This window comes from Microtus ochrogaster, unplaced genomic scaffold (assembly GCF_000317375.1).
Source record: "Microtus ochrogaster isolate Prairie Vole_2 unplaced genomic scaffold, MicOch1.0 UNK117, whole genome shotgun sequence".
In the NCBI taxonomy this organism is placed as follows: Eukaryota; Metazoa; Chordata; class Mammalia; order Rodentia; family Cricetidae; genus Microtus; species Microtus ochrogaster.
Genome location: NW_004949215.1, coordinates 589943 through 606736, shown reverse-complemented (window position 1 = coordinate 606736; position 16794 = coordinate 589943). Strand labels below are relative to the sequence as shown.

The 16794-nt window shown below is 39.6% G+C and overlaps 1 gene segment (V, D, J or C); it reads left to right on the top strand.

Annotated features, from left to right (window-relative positions):
* Nucleotides 1-11827: 11827 nt before the first annotated feature.
* LOC113455788 lies at nt 11828-12557 on the top strand. The segment is given in 3 exon segments: nt 11828-11879; nt 12056-12327; nt 12483-12557. Coding segments are annotated over 3 exon segments (399 nt in total).
* Nucleotides 12558-16794: the final 4237 nt, after the last annotated feature.

Below are 16794 nucleotides of genomic sequence, written 5' to 3'. Positions count from 1 at the left end.
TTTAAATGTCATATTCTGAAGGTCTCTGAAAGATTTGAAGAATACCTAAGTAACTGAAATATCTCTCCATAGATCTAGAAAATCTATCTAACATGACTACAAACTTGACTGTTATAGATGACTATCTATTAACCTATATTTTTTAATTATACAGCACATTTTAAATGAGTTACAATAACACAATACCATAATCAAGAGCAGAAATATACATATAACAAGATTAACCTTAAATTTATATTAATAAACCAAGATCTATACCAATGCAAATTATTCATATCTATATCTTATCCCGCTTTAAATGGTAACAGACATTTATAGACTATATTTGGGGATATGGGCGTAGTTTTGTCCATACTGCTTCCTTCTGATTAGGGATGCTGTTTATCAGGTCTTCATAGTGAATCCTGTGTGCTAGGTTCATCTCAGTCAGCATTTGGGTAAAGTGATGTTTTGAGGGTGTTCACTGCAACCTTTCAGGGGGGCATGGACTATCAAACCACAGTGGTCTAGAAGGATTCCACAGGTTCTCATCCTCTGTGTAAACAAAAAAGAAACCTCTTTTCCAAAGCAACACATTCTTAGACCCAAATTTTGAAGTCAAGATACCTTTTAATTTTATTCCACTTTTACTTTATGTTTTAACATACTTCTTTAAAGATTTTATTCCTCCTTAGGATGCTTACTCAAGTGCTGTGGACAATAATTTTACCCTGTAAAGATTTGTTTCTTGTACTTGTTTAATGAAATGCTGATTGGTCAGTAGCCAGGCAGGAAGCATAGGTGGAGAAATGAGAACAGAAAAATTATAGAAAGAGGAAAGATTTGGTCTGCCGCCATCACCCAGACACAGAGGAAGCACGATGAAAATTCTCACTGAAAAATATACCAAGCCATGTGGCCATCATAGACAATAATTATGGGCTAATATAAGTTATAAGAGTTAATAAGAAGCCTGAGATAATAGTCCAACCAGTTTATAATTAATGTAGACCTTTGTGTGTTTCTTTGGGACTTGGCAGAACAGAAACATTGGTCAACAGTCAAGTTTATATTATGGTCAATATCGTATACCCTTTTATTGTCATTCTTCTATATTACAGCTTTAGGATCTGTTGTAAATTGGATTTCTGGATTCTGGTGGAGATATATTGTCTTGGCTATTATTATTGCTTCTGTTTATGTGGACATTTCTGGGGTTGACATGGTTGTTTGTCTGTGTGTTGATATATGGTATTATGTTTGTTCAGTTCCTTGGTATTTTCTGAATTCTCTGAATCTTATTGAAGTATGGTTGTTATTGCCTGATAAGGAATGCTTCTATGGGCCACTATGTGACAGAAAGGAACAGATGTGGGCTAAAAGAAAAGACTGAGGGAGGCTTCAGTAATAAGTTAAGGGGATCATGTTCATACATAAGGTGCAAGTCATAGGGAGTCCAGGTGTGGTGGGAAGATGGGACCCTGAAGTACATTTCAGTAAGTCAAAGAATTATGTGGAAAGACAGTGATGGAAGGACTAGAGACCAAGGGTCTGAAGCAAGAGTTGCAGTGTCCTGTGAATATAGTTGAAGAGAAGACCTATAAGTAAGTTGTTACAAGGCTGACCATGAGATGGAGAGATTGTAATGATTGTAATAGAGTATAGGAAGGATAGTGTGAATAACCTACATGAGTCCTTGTCCACGTTGTGGGTTGAGAGTGTGTTTGTGTATTGGAAGGTGACATGAAGGAAATAAGATGGACTAGAGGGGATGCTGAGAAGATCCATAGGAAGGAAGAAAGATAGTTGAGAGCTTTGGCAAGTTATCCAGGGAATTGGTCACAGTTCTTTTATCAACAATTCAGCCTAGATTCTGTGGAAGTGAGCAAAATAGATGGTGATATCCTCAAGACAAAATGACTTCTGAGAACCTCCCTAAGAGTGGTTCCTATGTGCATTTGTGATTCCAAGCCAACTTCTCTGGAGGGTAAGATGCAAGCATAAAAACGTCATACCTGTATTGTCAACAGAAACTCACTTAAATGGGAACAGCATTGTCTTCTTGAAATTTAAAGCCCACAAGATACCTAAAAGCATTTTTTGTGTGTCATAGCTCTCAAGGAGAAATATTAGCATATGTGTCTGTCTCCAAGAAAAGGAGAACTTGCTTGATGAGTGACCTGAGCATTCTGTGAGAAAGAAGTATGTCAGTAAATACAGTTCTAGACATAAGAAATGTCTCTCTCTCCCTCTCTCTATCACAAACACACATAAACAAACACATGAATACATAATATATATGCATGTATAATTTATATATGAAAACATCGTGCATAACATTTATATATGATGCATTGTAAATAAGCTTTGTTAGATTTAAAGTTAGGAAACAGACTTACTAGTGTGTACAAATACCATTCTTGATCTCTGAGTACTAGGACCCACTTGATATGGCATATTAGTATTTTATATGTCTGAGTCGCTCATAAGTCAGAGAATATTTAAGCAGAGGCCTGTCTGGTGAAGGATACAACCACAAGGTGGTAGTAGACCTCAGCCGCTGGGGTATGCAGAGAACTCACTTCCTTATATGCTAAATGTGCAGGCTTAGGGCAAAAACACAGCCATCTTCTCAGTGGCTTAGAGGATGACTCAAGAGGTAGAATTGTTTCTGAGAAAGAACAAAACCCAGGAAGCTGTAGCATGTCATCACAATCTATACTTGATCTTAATTTAATTGGAAGAACAATGAAGACATATGTTCCTACTTTCTTCACGATTCTGTGGCTACAACTGAATGACAAGTATTTTAAGACCATATAATATTCAGAGAGCATTTGTGAGACATACAAAGGGGATTCCATTTTATTCAGGTTTTCTCTACTTACTGTATAAAAAGAGAATCCTGGATAGTAATGACCTGACAACTTTTCTCCTTTTTTCCATCATTTAGCATAGGGGTGAGACACAGTGAGCATGGGGAACAGCATCCTTCCAATATGAGTCCAGGAGGGAGCCAGCATTGTCGTCAGCTTCATATATGTAGACAGTGTCTCGTCCTACTTTCCATGGTATAAGCAAGGACCTGGAAAGCATCTTAAGCTCATTATTGACATTTGTTCAATTATGAGAAAAAAAAAAGCAGGATCAAAGACAAGTTTCACTAGATAAAAAAAAAACACTTCTCCCTGCATATCATAGACACACAACCTGGAGAATTTGCCACATACTTCTCAGCCACAGATACATGCTTCTCCCCCAGGCACCTGCAGCCTGTCCTCCAACCTGCTACAGAGCCTGGAGACCCATGCACATCCAGAGTCACAGGCCTTTCAGTGCAGCATTTTTTTCAGTTTCATTTTTTTGCAAGTGTCAACTATTTCTGATCCTCAGGCAAGCTTTATTTATTAAAATACAAATGAAATGCCAAAAAAAAATACAAAATAAGAAAGCTAGCTTCAAATCACTCAAAATCATATTGGACAATCTTCTCTTTGCTTAGTTTTTAAAATAATTCTAAACATTGAAAGACAGTTTCATCTTCCCCTTCCCCTGGTTGCAGTACATGGTGATTGTCACAGAGAACAAGAACTCACTGTGCTGTAGAGATGAAAAGAGTGCAGGACATTCAGCCCAAGATGGCATGTCTCCATCACACACCTCCTTTCAGGTCAGAGGTCACTGAGGAAGAAAGGGTGGAGAGAATGTGCGAGCCATAGATGGGGATGACTCCAGGGAGACAGTGTTATCCAGACACATCACAGCAGCTGCACATATGAACTCACAGAGGGTGACAGCACACATATGACTTGCAAAGAACCAGGGCAGAAAAAATTCCAGCAAGCAGAGGGAAAGTGGGCATTCCCACCCTTAGATAAGAGAAGTTGGTAGCGGCTGGGAGATAATCAAGTTTATTGCTCGGTACAGTCCCTGGTGCATAGACTACCCTCTACTGAAAGTCACATATTCAAGAGTATATGGACTGTACAAACTGTAATTCAAATCTTGATGTATTTTATTTTATGTCAGAGGCAAGGGACACAAAACTGTGTTGGTAAGGAAGAGTGGATCAATCTGGCAAGATTGATGGGGAGCAGGTTAGTATAACAAAATTTCATTGCATAGCATTCTATAAGAACTAATAAAATGAGAAAAAGTAGATATATTTTGTCAGAGGTGCATGTGTATACTCTTTAATGTACAGTCATCACACTAAATACCACAGGACACATACAGTTCAGTAACACTGGTGGTTTCAGCCACCCCCTGGGGATTTTATATCTGTCTCCTTTGGGGGAGGATTCAAATTTCATACAATGCGTTATGCATACATGTGTGGTAGTTTAAAGGAAAACCAGAGGAGGGCGCTGCCTCTTCAGATGTGGTTAACATCTCATCCAGATGGTGGCTTCACATGACAGATTGTCATTGTGCAGGAGGTCTTTGTTTATGAGTTTCAATAAGGTCCAAAGGAGACTTGCTCTGAAAGTTTGGTAAACTCAAGAAACAAGTGTAATCAACTTCTATGAACATGCTTCCTGACACCTGGTCAATTCTGCTGTTCCTCTTAATGCTCAGTAAGTTACAATTACCTTAAGTGGTGGTGATGTCATTTTCTTACAGATATGAAAGTCTTTACCTTTGTTCTCACATAGCAATGTTATTCCTCCTTATTTATTTATTATTTATTTATTCACTCATTCATTTATTCATTTATTTATTTTCAGGGATGAGCAATGGAGACTCAGTGACCCAGACAGAAGGCTTGGTTACTGTTACAGAGGGATTTCCTATAAAGATGAACTGTACCTATCAGACTACTAATTTACTTCCTTTCCTTTCCTGGTATGTGCAATATCTCAACAAAGTCCCTAAACTACTGCTAAGAAGTGCCACAGACAACAAGAGGACAGAGAATCAAGTTTTCCATGCTACTCTCCATAAGATAAACAGCTCCTTCCACCTACAGAAGACCTCAGTGCAACTGTCGGACTCTGCCCTGTACTACTGTGCTCTGAGTGACACAGTGAGGGAGATTACAAGGAAGCTGCACACAAACCTGTCAGGGTCTGGTGATGGCTTTATTGGGAGGGAGATTCACAGAGATCCCTCATGAAATCCTGAGTTTACATCCTGAAGAATTCCTCCTGCTTTATTCTCCAAACAACCCCATGTATCAAAACATAAGCTGAGGGATAGAATCATTAGCATTCTGTTTTTTATGTAAACAGGTGAGTTTCTTTTAGTCATGTCCACATTTACCTATCTGCGCTGTATGCTAGCTGTCACATAGGTTTGAATTAGCATCTCTATCAGGCATCCTCCAGATTATAAAGAAAGGAGCAAAACAACATTCTGACCTTTTGTTAGGTTAGTGACAGCCTGTAAAAAATGTTACATGACCACTTCAGATGTGGCGTGTGGCTTTTGAGCCTGGCTGGAACACCATATGGAAATATGGGCCTACACAAACCAAGAGTGCAGGAGGGATTAGGGGAGTGGCCCTGTGAGAGAGGGTTTCAGATCAAAGTCCTAGAAACCTAGGAATCTGTGAATTTTCTGACAGAATAGGATGGAAGTCATTGCTGGAGAGAATCCATACATTTATCCCCTGAAATACTGCTCTCTCCCAAATTGGAGGACCTTTTACAGAAAACATTTCTGTGAAGACCCTAATGTGGACTTGCTGTGTTCCTGGAAGTGAGGTGGTGTGCACGGCTTAGAGGCACAAGTGTCTCTGTCATGTTGGACTGTGCAGAGCTGAACCAGAACTATTGTATTACAATAATAGCTCAGCTTAAGTCTTAGACTGGGTGGTGCCGTATTACCCCTACTAATGGTGCACCTTAAGTTTTTAAGAAGAGCTTAGCATTTTAAGAAGTGCTCCTGGACAGTAAAGAATCACAGATTCACAATAGGACAGATTTAGACATAAAATACCTCTAAGTGGGTCACAGTGTTGGATAAATGTATGTAGGCTTGGAAGAGGGAAGAAAAAGAGTATAAAGAGTCATAAAATAAAGTTAATGCTTAAAAATGGGTAAAGTCTTTAAAGAGACAGATTACAGATAGTCATAGATTAAAAGGAATAAAGAAAAATAAGCCACATAAAAATTGAACATTCACAGAGTGTGGATTATGTATATTGTGTTTTCTTTGAATTTTTTGACTAAAAGGGAACTACAGAGAGACATCATTGTATGGGTTACTAAGCTAAACCAGCATGTATATTACAAAGGTATCTTGACTTCAGAATTTGGGCCTAAAAACATGTGCTTGGAGAAAAAAAGGTTCTTCTTTTGTTTTCACAGAAGATGAGAACCTGTGCATTGCCTACAGGCAAATATGGTTTCATGAACCAAGTTCTACTGAAAGGTTACTGTAACACCCCAAAAATTACTTTGCCCAACTGCTGACTGAGATGAACCTAGCACACTGGATACACCATGAAAAACCTGATTGGCAGTGCCCACAAACACCATAAAGCAGTATGGACAAAAATATGCCCATATTATCAAACATTGTTCATAAATATTCTTTTACATTTGAAGGGGGATATGATATAGGTAAGAATAATTTGCATTAGCATGGATCTTGGTTTTTTTATGCAAATTTAAGGTCAGTCTTGTTATATGTATATTTCTATCTTTATTAAGGTATTGTGATTGTGTAGTTCATTTAAAAATATAATGTATAATTAAGAAAAATAGGTTAGTAGATAATCATCTAAAATAGTCAAGTTTGCAGTCATGTTAGTTAAATTTTCTAGATATACATAGAAGTATTTCAGAAGGATAGGGATTCTTCAAATCTTTTAGAGACCTTCAGAATATGGCATTTAAAACATTTAAGAATTTAGAATGTTTCTTGACAATGAGACAGATCTGCTCCTGGCAGCACCAAGCTACCTCAAAAGGATGATGGTCATCAAAGAGGCTCCTTAGGGAGTTAGTTAGGCATTTGGGCAAGAAACTGCTCTTGCCTGGACTGCTATATAAACTGAATATGCAGGACCCACTGAGCAATGACTGCTGACCATGACTAAAGGTGAGATGATCCTTCAAGTTTCCTCCTTCATGAAGCAGTTTGTGAGACATGCTACAGGATAGAGAAGAAAATGACTTAATTGTCTTTAAAATTTCCTGCTTCATGAAAAACGTCTGGTAGATACTATGGGCCTATAGGATGAAGATGGATGCCCCAATGGTACAGAGGCCCAGGCAGTGAGATGTCTGTCAATTCTAGAGTTTTGGAAGTTGCTTACAATTCACCTCCAGTATACATGGGTAATGTCATACCCTTCTGGAGTCTTTGATGGAGTTGAAGAATTTATAGCTATAGTTTCCCTTAGTTATGATAAAAGATAAAGTAGAGATAAATATTTTAACTGTTATTCTTGTTTGTTAACTATTTTGTTATATGTAATTTTACTATGGTCAGGTTAAAGCCTTCCTTTTTGTTTAAACAGAAAAGGGGAAATGGTGTAGGAGGTCCTTCTGTCTTTGTGTTGCTTTCATTGGTTCATAAAGAAAGTGATTTGGGCCTGTTGATAGGGCAGAACTTAGGTAGGCAGTGAAGACAACTGAATTCTGGGAGAAAGAAGGGCAGAGTCAGAGAGACAACATGGAGAAGCCAGAGACAGACATGCTGAACCTTTCCCAATAAGCCACTGCCATGTGGCAATATACACATTAATAGAAATAGATTAAATGAAGATGTAAGACTTAGACAATAAGAGGCTAGAGATAATGGGCCAAGTAGTGATTTAATTAATACAATTTCTGTGTGGTTGTTTCAGGGCTAAGCTAGCCAGATGTCTGGGAAGAACAAATGTCCCTTCTTCTAAGAGAGAGAGAGAGAGAGAGAGAGAGAGAGAGAGAGAGAGAGAGAGAGAGAGAGAGAGATTAGTTAACATTCAAAATACCTTGCAAAAGTGAGACTTGTGATAGTGGAATTCAATTGCAATGCTAATAACTCTTGCTGTTCATGTCCATGGATTGCATAGTCTCCTCCTGTGAGCAGGACCTATAATGTGACAGGTGACCCTTCTGAATCATGTATTTTATAAGAGAGCCAAAGGGACTAGACAGTTAACTAAGTCTCTCATCAGTTTAATGTATGTTCACTTTGACTGACTCCATCAAAGAGTGTTTATATCATCCTTCCTGTTTTTTAATGAATATTTGCTATGTTTATTTGAATTTGTACTCTCTAATTTACTCTTCACATGCTAATACATTGGCAATATTCCTAGCAGCATCAAGTCCATCTTTTTCTTTGTAATTTTGATGGCATTGTGTAGAACTCTAGAAACCATGCAAGGTTATGATTCCTATGTCCCTGGTACTAGTTCTGAAATGTGTAAAGGTGCATTAATTTTCTCATTCTAAAGTCTATTATTCTCCCATTTTAGTGCACAACTTCATATTCTTATTTTCTAAAAACTCTCAAGTTTCCACTTAGAAAGCATTAAGCTTCCTCTATGCATGATCAGAAAGCCTTGGGAATCATACTAGGAAGTCAGCCAAGACAGGAAGAGTCCACTATAACTGTAAACTTGTTATTTCTCGGTTGTCCTCTAGAAGACACTCCTGAGTAAAGTTGGAGTGTGGGTGGAGGGTGGAGGGTGAAAGGGGAATGGGAACACTGGGAGAACATGAGAGATTGGGAAGGTCAAGTAGGGGAAAGACAGAGAAGGAGAGCAAGGAAAGAGATATCTTGATAGAGGGAGGCATAGGATTAGTGAGAAACCTTGCATGAGGGAATTTTTCAGGAATCCATAAGGATGGCCCCACTAAGACCCTAATTAATAGTGGAGGGGGTGTCTTAACCAACCTTCCCCTGTAAGCAGATTGATAACTACATTAATTGTCATCATAGAATCTTGATCCAGTTACTGATGGAAGAAGATGCAGAGATCCACAGCTAAGAACTGCCCCAGGCCCATGGAGTTCAGTCATAGAGAGGGAGGCGAGTGATAATATGAACACAATGGGTAAAAACCATAATGCGGAAAGCCATAGACACAGCTGACCTTAGCAGGTGGGAGCACACTGATCTGGAATGAGAGCTGAAGAATCTACATAGAACCGAACTAGGCTCTCTGAATATGGGTGACAGTTATGTGGCTTGGGCAGTTTGTGGGGCAACTGACTCTGAAACCAGAATTTATCCTTAGTGAATGAACTGACTTTTTGGAGCCCATTCTCTTTGGAGGGATACTTTTCTCAGCCTACATATAAAAAGGAGGGGCTTGGTCCTGCCTCAAGTACTGTGACAGACTTTGTTGACTCCCCATGGGAGGCCTTACCTTCTCTGAGGATTGGATGGGGAGTGTAGTGGGGGAAAGGTGGAAAGAGTGGGAGAGGGGAAAAAAGGGGAACTGGGATTAGTATGTAAAATAAAAAAGATTGTTTTAATTTAAAAAGGTATAATCAGAAAAAAAACTTTCTGAAGAACATAGACTTTTTAGACTAAGATTACAGAACATACAAGAAGTAAAGAAAAAGCAAATCGTACATTCATAGATTAGAATAAACTGACAGAAACCTTCATTCTCCCCCCATTCCTGCCATGCCCCTCTTCCCTTAAAACTCCTCATACCCCTTTGACATTATAACACCTGTGTTCTGCTACCCTACCTCTTTACATAAGCTCTGTCTTCTTGACCTCAAGGCCTGGTTCTAGCTTCCTGATTTCTGCAGGGCAGGGGGGATATAGAATGTTCTGAGAGGAGTTGTAGATGGAGTACAGTGGTGGTGGGTTCTATCTGAATACATTATGATCATGTATGAAATTACTAGTTATTTTTTGAGCCTCCTCCAGTACTGTAGTAGGTGTTTTGGCAAAACACACTTTATGCAGATACCAGAGGCAGACCAAGGGAAAGACAGTATCTCTTCTCATTGTCTCCAGTGTCCTAGTGACAAAGGTATCTAAACCTACTTAAGCTCAGAGCAACCTCTGTCTACCTCTCGTAATCTTCAGGCTATATTTGCTTCCTGGGAATCTTCAGGAATGAGTGACCTGCTTCCTGTTCACCTTGGTGACCCTCCTGTGCATCCTGAGGCACAGAACAGCCCTACTGCCCACTGTCACTCTGCTTTAGGACCTCAACCACAGAAAGAACATAAGGCTGTTTAACTCTAAACAGTAACCCTGCTGCTGGCTCCATTCTTTTCCACTGTACTGATGCTACAGGATGATGCAGGGCCTAGGCAGTACCCCAGTCTGAAGACTGCATCTGTGTCATCAGGACTGTGCAACAGCTGCTCTGGAGCTGAGGGATACTCATCTCTTGTTTATCAATGTCCTTACTTGCACCAGCATAAGCAACACCCTCACCTGGGTCTCCAGTGTCTCCTGAAGCTCACACCAAAAAGCCAGTCTGTCTCAGGCATGGAGGACTTTCAGACAGAGTGCAGAATGAATGGAAACTCCTTCCACCTGAGGATCCCAGAAAATGGGACTGAGGAAGCTGGGTGCTCTCTGCACTGAGACACAAGTGCAGAGCTGGACACAAACCAACCTGAGACTTGCAGAGTAAGAGACCAGGGTCCCAGCCTCAGATGCTTTCAGGAAGTTGGCAGCTTCAGTGCAGGAAACAGGACAGAAAAAGTGGAATGTTGGAAAGGCTTCATTCCTATGGTATTTTTGTTGTCATTTAATTGTTTCTCATTTTTCAAAGAAAGATTTGATTTCTCCTTAGGTAGAATTTTGACTCAAGTAAAAAGTGAAGTTTTTTTTTTTTTAACCTCAGTCAATGTTCACCCAAACTATCATAAAGGTCAGAGGACTTTAGTTCTTCTAATATGGTTTGAGACATTGATGGGCTGACATGGTCTAAGATTAGTGGTGAGATATTTTGAGGAGATTGTGTGTCAGCATTTAATTCCTAGTCTCATTTCTCTAGAAATTATCTTTATATTGACGACTTTATAATGCGTTCCTCTACTGTTATGAATGTATAGCGCATTGCCCCAAGTGGTCACCATGAGCAGTAGCACATCAGCACTGCTGGCCTGTCACTCTGGAACGCAGCACTCCTATCTTGGTTTCCCCCAGTCCACTTCCTTCTTATGTGGTCATATTCTGAACATTTAGAACAAACCTTGACTGTAGCAGGAGTGTTCGAATTTTTTAAATGCATCCCAAAACTATGAACCCATCCCATGTATACTTTATGTTTCTGTTTCTTCTTCTCCAGTGGAGATTTCACTTCAATTATTTCACAGGTGAACATTTTTTTCTTTGTCTTTTTTTAATGTGTGTGAAAGTGGGTCTATGTAAATATCTGGTACTTGCCTACAGGTTCTGTGGAGAACAAAAGACAGCATCAGGTCCCTTGAAATTGGTGTTACAGGCAGCTCTGAGCCATCTGAAGAACATGCTGGAAAGGGAACTAAGGCCTCCTGGAAGAACAAGGATCCTTATCTGCTGAGCCATCTCTCAGGCCCCAGTAAAGGGTCTTTAGTTAGAACATGCATCTGTTTCCTGAGTAAAACTTTTAGCTGTTGCTTTACCTAGTGTGCTAGCCTCTGTGTGCAACTGAGGTTCGTTCTCATTGGGAGTGGTTGGTCCTCTCCTGCTTCCAGGATCCCTAACTGCATATAACACAAGGGTCATCTCAAAATGCCCCCCATGGTGTACTCCACCCAGACTCTCAGCCAGGTCTGGTTTGGGAGGAGCTTCAGGCTCAGAAGGCTGGGCGGAAACTGCAGTTTTTGGCCTGGCAGGCTTCCTGGGTGGGGCTGGCTGTTTGTAGGAGGAGGGCACCTCAGCAATCAACCTGACACCACAGCCCAGAGGCTGGTTACTTCTTTCAGTCTGCAGCTGCAAGATAAAAACCATGAAGAGGCTGCTTTGTTCCCTGGTTGTGTTGCTGTGCACCCAAGTTTTCTGTGAGTATGGTTGTTCGCATTCAAGGGACAAAGAGGATTTTGCTCAGTACATGGAGGGGCTAAAAGCAGCTCAGGGGTCCTGCAGAGCTCCCACCTTCTCAAAGGATATGGGGTGAGTTCAGGATTCTGTGGATACTCAGTGACCTCCATCTGTGTCTTTTTCTGTTTCCAATCAGGGGTGAAAGGGCAGCAAGTGAAGCAGAGTCCTGTGTCCTTGGTTCTGCAGGAGGGAGAGAGTGCAGAGCTGAAGTGCAACTTTTCCATCACTGCAACCCAAATGCAGTGGTTTCACCAAAGCCCTGGGGGACACCTCATCAGCCTGTTTTACAATCCTTCTGGAACAAAGCAGAGTGGAAGACTGAAGTCCATGACAGTCACCCAGGAACGCTGCAGCTCTTTGTCCATTTCCTCCTCTCAGAGCACAGACTCAGGCACTTATTTCTGTGCTGTGGATCCACAGTGCTCCCCACACACCTGCAGCCAGCACACAAACCTTCAGCTGGGTGGGTGTGGCCCAGTCAGCCACTAGAAAGACATCAGAAAATTGCAACAGACCTGCTCTTTTAATGTCCCTTTCCTGTATTGATAGAATTTTAACCTCAGGTAGATTTTGGCTCCAAAGGTTCAGGAATTTGGTTCATCTCCAATTCTCAATATACACTTCCTCCTAGAGCATAAATGTTCATCATAGAAATAAAATAGAAGCAGATGAGAAAACAATTAATGTGATTATTTAAGCTGTACTGGTTCCTCAAGATTTCTTTGTCATCTCTTGGTTCTAAACTTCAAGTTTCTCATTATTTTCCATTAAGGTCTGAATTTCCTCTGGATATTGAACACATTCACAGTTCTTTGTAGACTATAAAGATCAGTGATCACTGTCTTCTCCTCTTCCTGATCAAAGTGATTCCCTTTATGAATCTATTAAGCTGTTCATTCTCTTCTTAAATTGCTGGTTACATTTTCTGCCTCTTCATTCAAAGAGTCAAAATTTCATTGACTTTTTTCTCTTTATCTGACTATTTCCCCCACATTCTTTAACTCTGTCTTTTTCTCCTAATTGGTTTTCAGTTTGTTGAATTCATCATGTAAAAAATGAGTATCATGTCCACCTTCAGACTGCTGAGCCAGTTCATTTTCCAGATCCATTACTTTTGTGTTTAGTTGATTTTCCTAGTTTGCTTATCCTTCTCCAGCCTGTCCAACACCTTCCAGGCCAGGTTTACCTTTTGTATTGCCGCCCTTATTAGCGACTGAGTAATTCTGAATAGATGTATCATGGTTTCTTTATCTTCATCTTTTAGTTCATTTACCTTCATCTTTGCTCAGGCAATTGATAAATTATCTGCCAATTCTTCTTAAAGTGGCAGGTCATCTCAATCATCTTTGACCAGTCTTTTCGTCTATATTAGGAGTTGTCTTGAATTCTTTCACTGTCTTTTTCTCCTAAATCATGTCTTGCAACCAGCCACAGTCAATCACCTACAGCAGCCACCACCAATCCTGGTTCATACATGCCAAACCACATCCTCATACTCATGCTCCCAACAACTCTTCCTGAATAAACCATAGCACAGTGGCTACTAGCTGATACCATGCTCTGTTATGGTACTTTAATATATGTTATAATACTCACTTTTCAATTTGCAAGTTAATTTTGCCTCAGTACAAACTCTATTTTATAGTAATATAGGCCAAATTTCTTTATCTAAAGAGAGAAATCAATTTTGACCAGACGAAAAGACTGGTCAAAGATGATTGAGATGACCTGCCACTTTAAGAAGAATTGGCAGATAATTTATCAATTGCCTGAGCAAAGATGAAGGTAATCAGGTCCCACAAACTTTACTGGTACCTCTGTTAAGAATTTAAGTCTTCCAGTTATCCCTGGAAAAAGGGTACTTAACTCCAGTAAGCCATCAAGAAAGCTGTCAATATGCCTTTTGTTTCATTTATTAATAAACTGTCATTTTCAGGTTCTCCAAGTTGTAGGATATATGTGTTTTTAACAAGAAAAGTGGGTTAGATTTAATCATAAAACAGAATCTCCTAAAAGAACATCCTGCTTATCTCTGCCTTGGCTATCCAGTCTACCACCTTATCATACCACATATGATCACTGTAAACAAAGTTTAATTTTGTTTTATTTCATTTGACTATAAATTTAATTTCCCCATGATCAACTATTAATCTATTTATATATGGGAGTTTCTAAACCAGTTAGGACCTTATTTAATTTTTCAGAGACCTGTCAGGGAAATGACAAGCATGTTAGATGCCTGAGAATGTGGAAGGTGTCAAGTTTTCATAAAATGAGATAATTTCTTTCTTCCCAGTCCCTTATCACTCTTTGCCTGACAATGCTCTCTACAGGTATTTTCTGTGTTCAGTAGCATAAAAGAATTTTAAAACCAGAAGAATTCATGTGAGTCCTTTATCCAATTCCATTACAAGGCAGAAACTATGTGATTGTAAATGAACATGAATAAGAAGAAACCCTGCTTCCCCATTTCTCCTTTAGCATTGTGTCTCCATCTTACTCCTGCAGGAACAGTTGCCTCATGGAATAATCAACCATTTCAACTATGCATGTTGGATCTTGAAAGGACATGGTTCAATCTGTCTACAATAAGAAACAAAAGCTCCAAACATGGGCCGCTTTGAGCAAGAAAAACTCAGTCTGTTCCATTGCCATTCTTTTGTACTGTTGTTGTTTATTGTTTAGTTAAAAATAGATTCATGTCACATAATAAATTCTAATAATTATTTCCTGCCCTACATCTTCAGATTCTTTCTACCTCCCCAGCCATATAGCTACACACCTTTCTCTTTATTTTTAGAAGACAAGCAAGTTAATAAGAAAACAAACCAGAATAGAACAAACAAACAAAAAAACAAACAAAAAGGATGAGAAGCACATATACATACATGCAAAGATACATGCACACACAAAAATCCATAAAAGCACAAGCCATAATGTATAAGCAAGCAATGGATATGTTAAATAATGCCCAGATAAAACATTGTGAAAAAAATCTCCAAATCCACAATTGAGTTCATTTAAGTTGGCCATCTACAGCTGATCATGAGGCCTGCCAATAAGTGTGGTTGTATATCCAGGGAAATGTTGTTGGCAAAACCTCAATTTTCCCTTGTGGGCAGTTTTATTGGAGATAGCTTCTTGGTTAGGTGACATGATGTCCACTTCCCCCTCTCAGCACTGGTACCCCATCTGCATAAGACTGTGCAGCCCTGTGCATGTCATTTCTATGAGTTCACATGTGATATTGTGTCTAGAGGGCATCATTTCCTTAGGGCCTTCAATCCCCTGACACTTACAATCTTTCTGCTTTCTCGTCAACAAAATTCCCTGAGCCCTGTGAAGTGGGTGTTTGGAGTGTCCATGACCTTGGTCTTCTCAACAGCAAATGTGATCTCTTAAAAGAAAGAAGGTCGAGGTCATTCTGACTTTGGTGGTATCACTGTATCACTGGCAAGAAGCAGTGTGTAACAAGGATTTATTAAGCTTTCCAAAAATTCTGCAGCTGGATTTACCATATCCTGTATTTGTCAGTGTATTTTCCACTTTTTCATATCTTAATAAATTCTTGTTACCTCTGAACAGACTCACATGAGTTTCTCGCTACAGGTAGTACTCACATGGTCAGAACCCAACCTGCATGGCCTCCCAGCCTCTGCAACTGCTGGTGTGCTTCCAAGCCTCATATTTGCATCCCCAAGAGACAGCATACCCTGTGCACCCACAAGTATCTTGATCCCAGAGGCCAGAAGTAAGCTGTGCTTATGAACACCCTTCCTAAATTGGAATGTTGCCTGTGGAGCAACCATTGAGCCTGAGAAATTCCAAATTTGTTTGATGTATGTTATCATTAGTGTATGCAATCTACTGTGGTTCCTGTATTTCTCTGCCTGATATTCACTGATTCCAGAAGGGAATCTGCCTAGGTGAGTTTTTAAACCATAGGAACCCACTATGAGAACCTGAATCAGGTCAGCCTGAATCAACCTGCTCTAGTGGTACACTTGCAATATGCAGGATATTCATACTGCCAAAGGGAACCAATACATATGAAAGATTTAGACAATATTAAGGAAACAATAGGTTCTTATGGTATGCATTCAGCATATGGAAGAATATTATAAGACATAATAAAAAACAATCACTGACCATTCCAGCTGTACTAAAACAGACCACAACAGCTGTCAAACTCTCGGTGGTACCGATGGCCCTACCCTTAAAATGGTTAAATGACAAACCTACCTGGGTTGGGCATTGGCCTTTGACATTAGAGAAGCTATAGACTTTAGAATAGCTGGTTCAGGCACAGCTAAATGCTGGACATATTGAAGAATATACCATCCCTTAGAATTATCTTGTTTTTATTATATTAAAAAGAAGTCTGGAAAATGGAGAATGCTGATAGACCAGAGAACAATAAATAAAGTAATTAAGTTGATGGGCTCTCTACAACATGGAATGTCTTTGCCTTCTCTGTTACCTAAGGAATGGCCTACTTTAGTTATTGACTTAAAAGATTGTTTCTTCACTATGCCTTTACAAGAAAAAAAAAACAGGAAAAATGTCTTCACGATTGCCTACTTATAAAAACTCTCAGCCAGTTAATAGATATCAATGGAAGAACCCCCCACAAGTAATGTTAAATAGTCCCACCCTTGACATTAGAAGTGATTATATTGCTACATACCTTAAGAACAGCAATATTTGGTTTTCCCTCAGGCCTATGGTATATGGAGTCTCAGATTTTTGGCCACTAGAGCAGTATCAGACATGGATTTCATTTCATGGAGAGGGGTTTTAGTTAATTTATAATGTGTTTGGTCACTCCAATATAATTTGTGCCATTTTCACACCAACACATCATTCGGCAGGCAG